This window comes from Sciurus vulgaris (assembly GCF_902686455.1).
Source record: "Sciurus vulgaris genome assembly, chromosome: 4".
In the NCBI taxonomy this organism is placed as follows: Eukaryota; Metazoa; Chordata; class Mammalia; order Rodentia; family Sciuridae; genus Sciurus; species Sciurus vulgaris.
The window spans coordinates 172591140-172606922 of NC_136464.1; the positions used below are offsets into that span (position 1 = coordinate 172591140).

The 15783-nt window shown below is 34.9% G+C and overlaps 1 protein-coding gene and 1 pseudogene across 5 annotated transcripts in view; one reads left to right on the plus strand and one right to left on the minus strand.

Moving 5' to 3' along the window:
- UGGT2 (UDP-glucose glycoprotein glucosyltransferase 2) overlaps positions 1–15783 on the minus strand; it is a 212494-nt gene that overhangs the window by 99713 nt on the left and 96998 nt on the right. For all 4 annotated transcript variants that reach the window (XM_079137705.1, XM_079137704.1, XM_079137707.1 and 1 more), the window contains 3 exons: positions 8151–8275; positions 7537–7632; positions 1171–1273 (listed from right to left, as the gene is read on the minus strand). In XM_079137705.1, the coding sequence (XP_078993831.1) occupies positions 1171–1273; positions 7537–7632; positions 8151–8275 (324 nt within the window). The remainder of the gene's footprint in view (positions 1–1170; positions 1274–7536; positions 7633–8150; positions 8276–15783) is intronic.
- On the plus strand, positions 1563–4169 carry LOC306659868 (small ribosomal subunit protein bS21m-like; annotated as a pseudogene). Its single transcript has one exon. The product of its transcript is annotated as a small ribosomal subunit protein bS21m-like (transcript).

Below are 15783 nucleotides of genomic sequence, written 5' to 3' on the forward strand. Positions count from 1 at the left end.
GCATCATAATCTGAACCTCTGAAATCCAGTGTAACGGTAAGCTGCATCTTGTCCTTTTTAAGATAGTAGCTCCTAACATTCATTCCTCCTACTTTCTTAGTGAAAGAATTCACTAAGAATTTCAGCTTTATGTAGGTTTTGTGGCCATACCTTCAGCCTACCTATCATTAAGTGCAGTCAGATGACTAGCTACATTTTTGTCATTGGAGAAAAGACAGGACAGAATGTCTAACTTTGTGATTGTGCCTTGTTCTTCCCTTCATGCTGGCAACATAGAGAGAGATGGTTAGGAGCCTGAAGTGACTTAGACCACTACCCAGAAGACGCTTCACGAGGATGGCTGAACATCTAGACAGTGATGGTGGAGCTGCCTTTAGAAGCCCTGTGTAGCTTCATGAGGACTGCTGAAGGTACTGTCCTTTTGGCCGTTACAGAAGCCAAACCTATTGAATATGATCTCTATGTTCCCTCTTCCCTCATCCTCACCTTTTTGGATAACATTATTTACTGCACTTTAAACTTCACCTAGTGAAGCTTAAGGATCAGCCTCTCCCATATGCATCCTGTACAACATGGGGACCACAACTGTGTTAGCTAGCTAGAGCTGCGGTAATAAAACACCACAGACCAAGTGCTTAAACAACAGAAATTTATTTTTTTCACAGTTCTGGAGTTTGGAAAGTTCAGGTCAAAATTCCAGCTGATTTCGTATCTGGTAAGAGCTCTCTTCTTGGTTTTAAGGTGGCTATCATGTCACTGTGCTGAAATGACCTCTTTGTGTGTGCAAGGTGACAAAGATCTCTCTTCCTCTTCTCATGAGGACACCAACGTGACAGGATAGTGTCCCATTTTAATGACCTCATTTAACTTCACCTCCTAAAGCCCCTCTCTCCACATTCAGTCACACTAGAGAATAGGGTTTTAAATTGAAATAAATTTTGTATGTTGAGATATAAATTTTACAGGGGACACAATTCAACCCAGAGCAATGTTTAACCTCCATACTACTGTAACACCCTGTGTTAGTTCTATCATTTCATTTTCTACACTGAAATATGATAATCTATTGAAAGGGTGGGTGATATAAAAAACTAAGCACAAATACTTAAAAACAGACTTGAAAAGATAAATTTCAAATAAAAAATTTTAGACTAATTTATATTTCCTTACAGTCAATAACTGTGCCATCTTCTGTGCTTCTCTTGTTAAGGGATCAACAATAGCAATGACATCAAAGACCATATCATTCTCTTGAGGATTTATCTTTATAATGCTAGAAAAATTAAAAAAACAAGTAAGATGAAAGACAACTTATACAAACACTTCATTAATCATGATGTTGGCTGTGTGCAGTCTTATGAATTATTTTTTCTCACTGGATTAAAAAATTCTGGTTATTTCACACAATAAAATGCACATTGGAAAGTTTGTTTTCTACAAATTATAAAACCTGAAAGAATTCAAAAAAATGAAAGTAAGATTTTGGAAATGTGATAAATTCAAAGAATGACATTACAGTAAAAATTCTGATAGTTTTAGATACTTAAAATTCTCATAGATCATTTAATGTAAAAATTAACCCAAGACGCTTTTGGGTTGGTTGAATGTATTTCCTCAGATTTGAGGATAAAATTAACTATTCAGCATATTAATGTATTTTTCAAAATCAATGTATTCACAAATTCCATAAAATGGAATTTTAGGAACAAACATCCTCAAGTTTATTATACCTTATTATGTTGATCCCAGTCTTCCTCTAATCTAAGTTCTAAATTAAAAGCTAGACTAATCTTCAAAGGGAAATGAGAAAATATTATAAGTACAGAAAAGGGAATAATCATTTCTACATATAATATAATTAAAAGATGACAGTATATATTTGATTAAGGTATAGAATGTTCCAATAGAAGTACTGTTTTAAAACCATGTTCATAAAGGAAATAATTTTTTGAGATACAGGATGAATGAATTATATATTTCACATATTACAGAGAGAAAAAGTTTACCAAACCAAGAGTTACATATGTGAAATTACAGGAATATTATTCTCTTATGGCACAAATTACTTTTTGCAGTGAGAAGACTGATTGCTCGGCAATTAAATAAAAGTCAATGTAAACATTTCAAATACAGGCCTTCCTGTTATAGAACTGAAACACATTTTACATGTAGTATATGATTTTAATTATATTAAAATAAGAGTGAAGGAATCAGACAAAAGCTCTTGCTGGATATTAATTGCTAGAAATAAGGATTATAAATCAGACATTATAATATTAATATGACTCTACAGTGTTGCTAAGTTATCTTGTGAAAACTTGCCAAATTACTATTATACTTGTAGAAGCACTCAAAAAACTTGGAAATGATTTATTATGTTTTAAGTATGCATCTGTTTACTGTTGCTATAAGTTTTTCCTCTAGAATACTGCTAATTATGTGAGGTTATGAGTCAGAATTGTTTAGTCTTCAACATCTAATTATGTGTATCTTGAACCTAGGATTTAAAACAAATTTTATGAGCAGAATCCTGAGCCTAATAGTAGATATTAGATTAACTGACAAGAATGGAAGCAGAATATCTTTTTTTCCACATAACATTAACAAAATGCTAATGCCACCTTTATCATATATTTAAGGTCATGGATCTCTAAGAAACTACTGATAACATTTCATGCCATTAGCCAGGAGAAAAAAAATCAGTTTATTAAAGCTTATGTGTTGCGGGTGGACAACAACAACAAAAACTATTTAGTATATGTGGAACTCATCAGCTCTTTTAGATATACTAAACACATTTCAAATATGCCACAGCAATGGAGAGCTCTGAACTGCATTTATTATGACACTATCAATCTATTTACAAAATAGGTCAAGTCTATTTTAAGAATGATGTTGAAGACACTGTTCATTATACAGTATCCTCCTCATGAAGGCTCTGGGAGAAATTTCTTTGACCTTCTAATAGTCACATTCTACCTGAACAATGAGTTTGTTTTCATCTCATGAACTTTGGGAACTGTGTAAACTGGCAAGCTCAGAACTAAGTTCATGGTAAGCTCACAGCTGGAATGAAAGGAAGTTCATTACTGCAGCAGTCTGCAAGGTCTCCTCTAAGAGGTTTCACATATACTCTTATACAACCTGTGTTTGTCACTGTGAATTCCTGGCATGATGGGGTGACAGGTTAGGATTGATATTTTTGACAAAGATGTTAGAAGAATAAAAAATCCACGTAGTCTGGAGGGAAGGAAATAAGGTAACAGAGATCCTTAACAGAAGAGAAAAAATGTCATTGTGCTTTCCTTTTTCACTTTGTGATTTCAATTCACCTATACCCTTTTCTTTTTCCATTTGCAAACCTTCTAATTTAAGTTACCTTGTAAAATTTAAATATTTTTATAAACCAATTTACACTTTTGGAAGGAATAACAACCAGACATGTTAACACACTAATAGATTTATAATAACTGTTTTAACATTTTTAGTATTATAAAATGACTCCTTTCAGACATGGAAGCAGAATGGCAAAGATACAATGCTATATTAAAAAATAAATTGTGTGATCTGCTTAAAAAGCTGTAAATGAGTGCATTTCATGTGATTACATAAGTATATACATAAGCTCATGAAAAACATTAAAGTTTAGATATTAGGTGTTACCCAAAAGTTCATGTGTAAGACAATGAAACAAAGTTTAGATGTGAAATGGTTGGGTAATGAGAACCGTAACCTAATGAGTGTATTAATCCTCTGATAGAAATTAGCTGAATGGTCCAGGGCTGAGGGCAACGGGTCCTGCAAAGTAAAGACTTAAATCCAAGGTCATGGCAAAACACCTGAAGTTCATTGCCAGGACTGTGATGGTACAGGAAGGGAAGGTGGAAGGTAATACAGGACCCTGAACAGAATCGTCAGCATGGATGGGCTCATTGAGGACATCAAACGATGAAGATACTATGAGAAACCTTGCCGCAAACGACAGGGGGAAAGTTATGAAAACTGCTGGCGGATCTACAACATGGAAATGGCTCAAAAGATCAACTTTTTGATGCAAAAGAATCGGGCAGATCCATGGCAGGGCTGCTGAGACGTGGATTGGAGGCTCACATCATTTGTCTCCACCTCTTTCTCTACAATAAACTCAAATCACGTATATGCATTGGTCAGCAGTAGACCCTCTTAATAAGTGAAAGAGAGACTGAAACCAAAAGTAGTCTAGGAGTAGAATGGTGGTTGCCGAAGGATAGGGAAGGGGGCAATCAGGAATTGTTTAATGGATATAGAGTTTGCAAATCTGAAAACATTCTGATGATAGATGGTAGTGACGGTTGCAAAAAAAAAAAAAAACTGTACTTAATGCCTCTGAATTACACACTTAAATAGTAAAAGTGGTAATTTTTGTGTAAGCATTAATAATAAATATGTTTAAATCTAGGATAAGTGAGGAAATTTTCCAATCGGATAGAACTATACCTACCATTTTCTACCCACTTTTATGAATCCTAATGCAAAATCTTACTGGAAAAACATCTATTCCTTTTTACTGAGCTACTCCCCCCACCCCCATGCAACTGTTGAGTAAAGAGGAAAGGAAGTATGTATGTATGTAGAATTAATTGTTTCAAAAACATCTTAAAAAAAAAAGAAATTAGCTGAATGGTAATCATAGGCTGGTAGGGTGTGCCTTTGGGGTATATATTTTGTCATGGTGAGGAGAGCTCTCTCTCTCTCTGCTTCTTGGTGCGATGTCCTAAGTCACTTTCTTCTACCACACTCCACCATCATGATGTTCTGCCTAACACTTGGCCCTAAAGAATGGAGTTGGCCATCTAGGGACTAAGAACTCTAAAACTGTGGGCCCCAAAATAAACTTTTCCTCTAAATGTTCTTGTCGGGCCTTTTGGTCACAGCAGTTCAGAAGCTGACTAAAATACACATACTTAACTAAAGAAATCATATTTATAATGCATATTCAAATGAAAAGGACTTGAAGTACTTGCTCATCTCTGGTGTATATCACCCTAATATTGATTTCCAAAGATTCACTAATATTTTCTAAAATTAACAGAAAATACACAGAAAATATTTAACATAGAATTGAACTTTAAGAGTTACAATTTTCCTTAATAAAAAAAATCAAAGAAAGCATATTCACTGATGAAGAATGATATTTCTAGAGAAAATAACTAAATGTGATAATTTTAAGATACTTGGGTAAACTGAGGTAATCATTAATAGTATAAAGAAAACTGTGTAGTTATTTTTACAATTAACCAGGCACTCTAACAGAAAATATGAGCTTAAAAATGACTAAGGAATCATATGTGATAATGGTTAAACTGTCTTTTATTTACATCTCACTACTAGAACTTAGCAAAGCAAATCTTTGGACCCTTGGTCCATTCAGTGGCTTTATCATGTGTCAACTTGACTTGGCCAACCAGGTTAAACTACATTTCCCAGAATGTTTCTGATTTGAATGAGCCACAAGAGAGATTCTAGTAGATTTAGAAGGCCAAAAGGCAGTAACAGCCACTTGGCACCTCACATATTTATTTTGGATCTGCAGATTCACCCTGGAGACATGAGGCAGCAGCTGGGTGTACAACTTGTTTAACCTTCCCTGTCCCCTCCCCCTCCACGCTTCTGATTCCTGGTCAGGCATGTGGACTTAGCTTTGTGAAAGAGGGCTCCCATCTTTGGTACGAAGCCCACTGTATAACAAGGTCATGAGGCAACAAGTGCCGACAAAGGTTTCCATCTACGCTTGTGGGGTTTCAACTTGCTCTTGATTCCCCTCTTTATAGTCATCTTCATATCTGCCTCTCTATGAATTTCAAGCTCTCATATTAGAAACTAACAATCTTGAACAAAGTGTTTAACCAGATCCCACAAGTGTGTAAGACCAAGTTTTACACATAATTCCTAAACAAATTCTGATTTATTCAATTATCATATTCACATATATACAAGCATGCATAACATACGTACGCAGTGTTTCTACTACTCTGATTGAAAACCTAATTATAGTCTAGCATTGCAAATGCTGGACTTTTTACTTTTCCTAGACTTCCAACAAGAAAAATCCAATAAAGTCATTGTTTCTTCAACAGATTAATACAGGAGTCCTTCCTTAATCATTGAGGATATGTCCTAAGAATCTTAATGGATACCCAAAACTGAGTGGTTTCTCAAGATATGCACATCTGTGACAAAATGTAATTTATAAATTAGGCACAGAGATTAATAATATCTAATAACAAGCTGTAACAATTATACTATAATAAAATTCATGGAAATGTGGTCTTTTTCTCAAAAATATTTTGTAGTAACTGTACTATACTCATCAGTTTTAGGATCACTTTTGACTTTGGGTAACTGGAACCATGGAAAGTAAAGTTGTGGATAAGGGGTGTGGGCAACTGTGCTTTAGATCATGATATCATTGCATCTTGCTGACCTGGGTTCCCCATTTCAGGTAGATGCTCATATTTATCCCATGATCTATGTGTGCTTATTTTATGGTTTAACTTTCAAGTTCAATCTTATTTTATTTTTAAATTTCCAAGTTGTAAGAGATACCTAAGTAATTGTGTAACAAATTATGGCTATACGGCATCTACTAGACACAAGGCCTGCATTTCATACAACCCCTGAAGGTTACATTTTACAGACTAGAAATTGAGATTGAGATTATAGCTAGTTAAGTGGTAAATGGGTACTCAAATGTTTTTCTTTTATTGACATAAAAGCTCATGTTATACCACATGACCCTAAGCCAATCTAGATAAATACATCATGCACATGTAAACGCACAGAAAACAACAACAAAAAATGCTTAAAGGCAGTGATCCTTAAATCCACTTGATCAGAGAACAGTTGTCCCCTCAATGCATGTGTCAATATTGCAGAGCAGTGTTCAGTAGATCACGCTCTAGGACATGCTGTTATAAAATATTTGAACCACAAGATTATATGCAGCCAACTTTGTGCAAGGTACTCCTACATTTGTTTAACCAGAATTCTTTAGTAACATTGAAAGTATTATGTATGATTATTTTAAGATATTGCAAAAAATTACAAATGATCTTGAGCATGAAAATAGACAATACATGGGGCTGGGGCTGTAGCTCAGTGGTAGAGCGCTTGCCTAGCAAGTGTGAGGCACTGGATTCTATCCTCAGCACCACATAAAAATGAATAAAGGCATTGTGTCCATTTACAACTAAACTTTTTTTTTAAAAAAGACAATATGTTAGATGTAACTTACTTAAAATTTTGTATCCTGTACATATCATACTTAGTCTGCTAGAACATACAACTAACTGGAATTTCGTTTTTCACGTGCAAGGCAACAGTGATCTACTGCTGAGCTACATCCCCAGACCTGGAATTTCTTTTCCAGACATTGTCAAATACATTTATCTTCCAACAAAGAATTGTTAATTTTACTTTGTTTTACTACGTTATGAAAACAAATGTAAACAATAACTGAAAGTAGCACGACAGAAAAAAACAGTATTACATTCTTACCTGTGACCCTCTCTAAGAAATGTGACATCATACCTAGATGCTTGCTTAGGCAAAGAGGAAACAAGGGCATCAACTTTCATAATAAGGTCACTCATGCTAGACAAATAAGACAAAACAATGTATGAAATTTTATAGAAGTGAAAGTTTCATATTTCAAGTTAAAATTAACAACTCAAGAAAGGCTCTATATACGTGTATGTAGTACAACTTCTACGGAAGTATACTACAAACGACATTAACAGTATAAAAGCATTTCTCAATTATGGCCAAGTCATTCCTCTCTGATAATGAGAATTTACATCTGAAGCAAAAGTATAAACACAAATATAGGAATCACACACATAACCTTTCAGAAAATGGTTCACTCCCAGGGAGGGAGATGGGGCTGGGTGGGTAAGAAACAAAAAAGAGCAAGATCCAAGGCAAAAAAAATAACATCTACAATTTGTTGGTGGTGAATAAATGAACGTTTTATTATTTCTTTATATTTGCTATATTTCTTTTTATGTATCTTTTATCTACATGTCTGAAACATTTTCTAATCTTAAAAACAAAATATCAAATGCAAAATACTAAACCCCAAAATGATTACTCTTCTGATTTTAAATACTTACTTTTTTGAACTGATTTTCATACTTTCAACAAACTCTTTAATTTTCTCTCCGACATTACTAAATGTTATCCTCTCCAACAAGTAAAAATCTTCTACATAGAAATCTTCATTTAAAGGTCCTAAGAACTTAAAATGAAAGCAGTCATCTTTATAGAAGATAACAGTTGAGGAAACTATTTTCTCATCAAATAGATATTTCTTTGGTAAGCAAAAACTGATTAGAGACTGAACAGATGATGCCAATTATTTACATCATTTTTTAAATCCATTAAGAAACAAAAGAAAAAATATTTCTTCACTTTGAATTTATAAGTAACATTTGCATAAACACCAAAATTTAAGTGACAACATATTTATAATGTACCAAATTATTTCCTTTAGAAAGTTCAACTTTGAAACCATAATGCTTCTAGATATGTGTGGTTTTTCATTGTAAATTTTAAAAGAAATTGTCAGTATTTAATAAATTCTTAAATTTCAATTTTATGTTCATTTATAAATTGAAGTCTCTTATGCATATGAGTCAATCTATAAGAAATAAAATAGTAAAAAAACAAAATCATGATTATAACACCAACTGATCTTCAACTGAGTACTATACAAAATGATTTCAAGCACAGCAAGGTTACTTATTATTGGTTCTTTTTAGTCATATAGGAAAAAGGATTTTTTTTTTTTTTACCTAAAGGCATGGAATATAATTTATTCTAATTCAGTCCCGAGTACTTCCCCTTCCTTTTCTCTCTCCGATTCCCTTCCCTCTGCTGATTTTTGACTAGTTTTTTTTTTTTTTTTTTTTTTTATTAGTGTTTTGGGGATTCACATGATGGCAGGATTCACGTGATAGCAAGATTCACTGTTGTATTTTCACATATGTACACAGAAAGTGAAGTCAGATTCATTCTACTGTCTTTCCCTATCCCATTCCTCCTACCTTCCCTTTATCTACTCCACAATACTCTTCTATCCTTATTATTTTTATTCCCCCTTATTTTAGATTAGCTTCTGCATATTAGAGAAAACATTCTATCTTTGACTTTTTGGGACTGGCTTACTTCACTTGGCACGATAATCTCCAATTCCATCCATTTACTGACAAATGTCATTAAGTCATTCTTCTTTATGGCCGAGTAAAACTCCACTGTGTATATATACCACATTTTCTTTATTCGTCAGTTGAAGGGCACCTATTAGCTCCACAGCTTGGCCATTATGTGCTGTGCAGCTATAAACACTGATGTAACTGTATTACTGTAACATGGTGACTTAAAATCCTTTGGGTATATACCAACGAGTGGGATACCTGGTTCATATGGTGGTTCCACTCCTAGTTTTTTAAGGAATCTCCCTGATTACTTTCCATAGTGGTTGAACCAATCTGCATTCCCACCAACAATTTTCCCCACATCCTTGCCAACATCGTTACTTCTATTCTTGATAATTGCTATTCTGGCTAGAGTGAGATGAAATCTCAATGTAGTTTTAATTTGCATTTCTGTAATTTCTAGAGAGGTTAAACATTTTTTCATATATTTGTTGTGAAGTTCCTGTTCAATTCCTTTGCCCATTTATTAACAGGGTTGTTTTATGGTAAATTTTTAAAATTCTTTGTATATCCTTGAGATTAATGCTGTGAGGTACAGGTAGTAAAAATCTTCTGCCATTCTGTAGTTTCTCTCTTCACACTTACTTCCTTTGCTGTGAAGCAGGTTTTTAATTTGATGCACTCCCACTTATTGATTTTTGATCTTACTTCTTACACTTTAGGAGTCTTTGTAAGGAAGTCAGTTCCTGATGTTGGGAGTGTTAGGCCTACATTTTCTTCTAGCAGGTGCAGGGATTCTGGTCTAATTCCTAGGCCTTTAATTCACTTTGAGTTCTGTGTAGGGTAAGAGATGGGTTTGATTTCATTCTACTACATATGGATTTCAAGATTTTCCAGCACTACTTGTTAAAAAGGCTATCCTTTCTCCAATGTATGTTTTTGGCACCTTTGTCAAGTATGATACAACTATATTCATGTGGGTTTTTCTCTTGTGCCTTCTATTCCATCGGTCTTCATACTTGCTTTGGTACCAGTACCTTGCTGTTTTTGTTACTATAGCTCTACAGTATAATTTAATGTCTGGAATTGTGATGCCTCCTGCTTCACTTTTTTCACTAAGGATAGCTTTGGCTATCCTAGGTCTCTTATTTTTCCTAATGAATTTCATGAATGCTTTTTCTAGTTCTGTGAAGAATGTCATTAGAATTTTGATGGGAACTGCATTGAATCTGTATAGCACTTTTGGTACTACAGCCATATTGACAATATTAATTCTGCCTATCCAAGAACATGGGTGGCCTTTTCCATTTCCTAAGGTCTTCAAAAATTTTGTTCTTTTGTGGTCCTGTAGTTTTCATTGTAGAGGTCCTTCACCTCTTGTTAGATGATTCCCAAGTTATGTGTTTGTATATATATATATACTTATATGTATACATATGTACACACACACACACACACATATATATACATATTTTGAGGTCATTGTGAATGGGAGTTTTCCTAATTTCTTTTTCTGCAGATTCATCACTGGAGTATAGGAATGCAATTGATTTATGGGCATTGATCTTGTTACCTGCTACTTTGCTGAATTCATTTATAAGCTCTCCAAGTCTTCTGGTGGAATTTTTTGGGTCTTCTAAATACAGATCATGTTGTTGGCAAACAGATAATTTGAGCTGTCCTTTTCCTATTTGTATCCATTTAATTCCATTTTCTTGCCTAATTGCTATGGCAATTCAAGGAGTGGCGAAAGTGGGCATTTCTGTATTCCTTTTTTAGTAGAAATGTTTTTAGTTTTTCTGCATTCAGATAATGTTGGTCTTGGGATTGTCATACAGGCTTTATAATGTTGAGGTGAGTTCGTTCAATCCCTATTTTTTCTTATGTTTTAAACACAAATGGGTGCTGAACTTTGTCAAATGCTTTTGTTGCATCTATTGAGATAATCATGTAATTCTTGTCTTTAATTCTATTTATGTGGTGAATTACATTATTGATTTCTATACGTTGAACCACTCAACTTGCATCGCTCGGATGAACCCCACTAGATTATATTAAACTATCATTTTCATGTGTTTTTATATGCAATTGGCTAATAATTTTTTAAGAATTTTTGCATCTAAGTTCATCAAGAATACTTGTCTCAAGTTTTCTGTGATGTGTCTTTCTCTGGCTTAGCTATCAGGGCGATACTGGCTTCACAGAATGATTATGGCAGTGTTCAATCCTTTTCTATTTCATGGAATAATCTGAGGACTAGTATTACTTCTTTCTTAAAGGTCTGGCAGAACTTGGCTGAGAACCCATCTGGTACTGACCTTTTCTTTGTTGGAAGGCTTTGATTGCTGCTTCAATTTCAATACTGGAAATTGAACTGTTTAAGTTTTCTATATCCTCCTAGTTCAATCTGGACAGGTCATATGTCTGTAGGAATTTTTCCATATCTTCAAATTCTAGCATATCAAGAGTATAAATTTCCAATCCTCTGGATTTTAGTAGTGTGTGGTGACGTTTGCTTTTTCATCTTGGATTTTGATAATTTGAGTTTTTTTTCCCTCTTTCTGTGGTTGGTCTGGCTAAGGGTTTATCAATGTTTATCCTTTCAAAAAACCAACTTTTTGTTTCATTGATCTTGTGATTTTTTTTTTTTTAAATCTCAATTTCACTGATTTTTGCTCTGACTTTATTTTTCTTCCACTGATTTTGGGGTTAATTTATTATTCCTTTTCAATGGTCTGAAGATGTAAGGTTAGATTAATTTGATATCTTTCCATTCTTTTAATGTATGAACTCAAAGCTACAACCTTTCCTCTTAGAATTGCCCTCATAGTGTCCCAGAGATTTTGATATGTTGCATTACTATTCTCATTTACTTTTAAGAATTCTTTATTTCTCCCAATTTCTTCCAGTATTATCTTCAAAAGTGTATCATTTAATATCCAGGTTTTAGAGTAGTTCTTGTTTATATTATCAATAATTTCTAATTTCATTCCATTATGATCTGATAGAATACAAGGTATTAATCTCAATTCTTTGGTATTTGTTAAGATCAGCTTTGTGACATATAATTTGGTCTATTTTAGAAAATGTTCCATGTACTGGTAAGAAAGCAAATTCAGTCACTGATGAATGAAATATTCTACAGAGTGTTAGGTCCATATTAATTGTATTTTTTAGTTCTATAACATCTTTAGTTTTTGTTTGGATGACTCTCCAGTAGTGAAAGAGGCATATTAAAGTCACTCAGTGCTATTGTATTGTGGTCCATTTCTTAATTTTGGGAATGGTTTGTGTAATATATGTAGATGCTCCACTGCTTGGGGAGTAAATATTTACGATTGTTACTTCTTGTATAAGTCCCTTAAGTAGCATGAAATGCCCTTCTTTGTCTCTTCTGATTAACTCTGACTTGAAGTTCACTTCATCTGATTGGACAATAGCAACCCCTGCTTGTTTACATGACCCATGTGAATGGTATGTGTTTTCATTTCCCTTCACCTTCAGTCTGTGGATGTCTTTGCATATGAGGAGAGTCTTTTTCAGCATATTTTTGGGTACTGGGTGTAGTTTTTTAATCTAATCTGCCAAACTATGTCTTTTGATCGAAGAGGTTAGACCACTTACATTCAATGTTATTACTGAGAGAATTTTTATTTCCTGTCATTTTTATTTACTTCTAGTGTTTAAATTACATTTGATTCAACTTTGACTGTTCTAGTGTAATTCCTCTCTCTGGTTTTCATTTTTATATTTCATGTGTTCTCTACGAAATAGTTTATTAAGTATGTTTTATAGTGCATGCTTTGTAGTTATGAATTTTTAGCTTTTGTTTATCATGGAAAATTTTTACTTCAATTCTGAAACTTAATTTTGTTGTGTACAGTACTCTTGGTTGGCATCCATTATTCTTTCAGGGTTTAGGTTGAGAAATCAGTTGAAATCTGGATTGTGACCATTCTTCTCTTGTAGTTTTTACTCTATATTTATTCTGTATGTTAGTCATTTTCATACTAACGTGTCTTGAAGTGGATCTGCTGTGATTTTTTAAATTTAGAGTCCTATATGCCACGGGTATTTGAATTTCCACTTCATTCTAAATGTTTGGAAAAATTTTTGATATCATTTCATTGAAAAGATTGTGCATTCCTTCAGTTGTATTTTAGAGCCTTCACTGATCCTGATAATCTTAAAATTGTCCTTTTAATGTTATTCCCGATTTCCTGAATAGTCTGTTCATGGTCTCTTAACATCTTTTTTTTTTTTTTTTATGGTTGACTTTATTTTCAAGATTATATATTTTGTCTTTGAGGCCTGAAGATCTGTTTTCAAAGTGGTCTAGTCCACTGGTGGTGATTTCCATTGAACTTTCATTTGGTTTACTGATTCTTTCACTGAGGATTTCTGATTAGTTCTTTTTCAGAATATCTCCTTATTAAAGTGACCTTTCACTTATATTTTACCTTTGATTTTACTTCTTACATCTCCTTTTAGCTCACAGAACAGTGTAACTACAAACTTTCATAGTTAAAGTCCTTCTCTGACATTTCTTCTTCTGCAATGTTAATGAAGTCTGTTGTTCAGACATTTGAAGTTGTTTGCGATGGTTTGTTCCCTTGCTTTTTCATATTATTTATATGTCTATCGGTATGGTTCTGACTTCTTTTAAGTGAATGACTATGTGAGTTTCTTTTTCTTAAGAGCTCTGGGTTGGCTGAATATCCAGATATTAAAATTTTAAGTAAATGTGAGACCTCTGCCGATTCAATTATCAGCACTATATTAAGAGATGCTACTGAGCCCTATTTACTGTAATCACTTCAGAGACAAGCCTCATTCAATTCAATCTTACAAGAAACAAAAACCTGCTGCAATTATTCTGTTTCCTCAAATTCAGTTATAAACCTAAAATAAATTTCTGGAATAGGTAAAAAACAAATTAGTAAACTTACTATAACCTTAAGTGATGACTAAAAGGGATGAGGAATAAATTTGGGCAAATAGAAAAAGAGAGGGGCAGGGAGGGAGAGAGGAAAGCTATAAAAGGATAACTTACATCAAGGCAGAAAGAGAAATGAATGAATGGTTACTATCTGGAGTAGTAGTGGACAATGCATTAGGGAGAGTAGGGGGTAACAGGAGCAAGTATAAACTACAGTTAGGAAAATAAAGATAGGAATATTGATTCCAATTAATGTTTTAAATCATAAATGAAATACATTCAAGTGGGTTGAAGGTACAATGCTGGTTATTAGATTAACAATTATAGCTCAAGTTAAAGAGTTATATGATCACAGTTGACCTTTCATTTGTTTATGGTATACTATGGCGAGGTGGATAGAATCCTTGTTGCATCTTGGTTTGGATTTCACTGGGGTTTGGACATTTAGCAGATGTCCATCAGTCTTTGGCTGTGGATCTCCCCCAAGTTGCAGGGCACAGGAGCCAATTTCCTAGTTGCTATAAACCACCTACCAACAGCTTTTGGTGTGTCAGTTCTGGGGCCTGCAGCTAACTGCTTGGAGGGTGCAGTGTTGTGGGTTTGCTGTTTCTATTGTATGCAGCAGTTCAAGATGCAGGCTTTAGAGTGCCCCTCTGTTGGCTATGGGTCACTACACACCTGCTCCCCTCTACAGCAGTTCTCCATGGGTGTTCTGTGGTGCAGATGTATTCCCCACCCCCAAGTCACTGCTATCTTCTGAGATACTGTAGTGAAGGGTCTTACGTGGTTCACCTGGACTCTGTTTCCACTGCCCCAGACTGTGAATGGCAGGAGTTGGTTCCCTGTTCACTAAGTCTGATGCAAGGTCCCACAAGCATCCACAACGCCCTGTCCCTTGCCAATTGTGATCATGGTTCAGGCTGTGCACCAGTTAAGGAAGGGATCAGCTTCTTCCTGCTGTGAAGACTCTGGTAATTTCCTGCTGAGTCTCTCCCTGATTATTCAGGCAGTTTCCCTCTGGTATGCCCCACAGCCCCAGGGACTATCTCTAGCCTCCCCCAGTGTTAGCTGGCAGGGCCTGGTGAATCTGTTTTCCTTTTGTTCATGGCCAAAACTGCTTCACTTCCAAGTCCAGTGAATGGATGTCGTGCAGACCTTAGTGGAGCTAGGCACACTTCCCAGCACAGGTTCCCACCAGCCCTTCCCCTTATTCATGTTGAGTGGGAGGGAAAGGGGGTTTCACTGATTTTTGGCTGGTAGTGGTTCTTCTAGAAGTTCTTTCTGGCTGGATTCCTAAGAGGTCCCACTGCAGGGTACTTCCCTCTGTGCAGTTGTGTGGGAAGACACACTGCTGATTTAAGGGGATGACTAGGGGGCTGAGGGCTTCACAAGATGGCTGCAGACTCCCAGCTTGGTTTTCTCTACACAATTTGGTTTTAAGTTGTTTGCCCTGTTTTAAGGACCTCTGTTGCTACTATGCTTAAAATTTTGTCTTTTCAACTGTTTAAGTGTGTTAGCTTAAGATTCTCACCCCTCCCCCCACCAGTCTCCCATTGCCCCTATCCCCCTCTCATCCCTAGCTTCAGGTTCAGGGTTAGGGGACTTGAGTTTATTTTCTACTCTGGTAACCTAACTTCTAGTCTCTCCAGC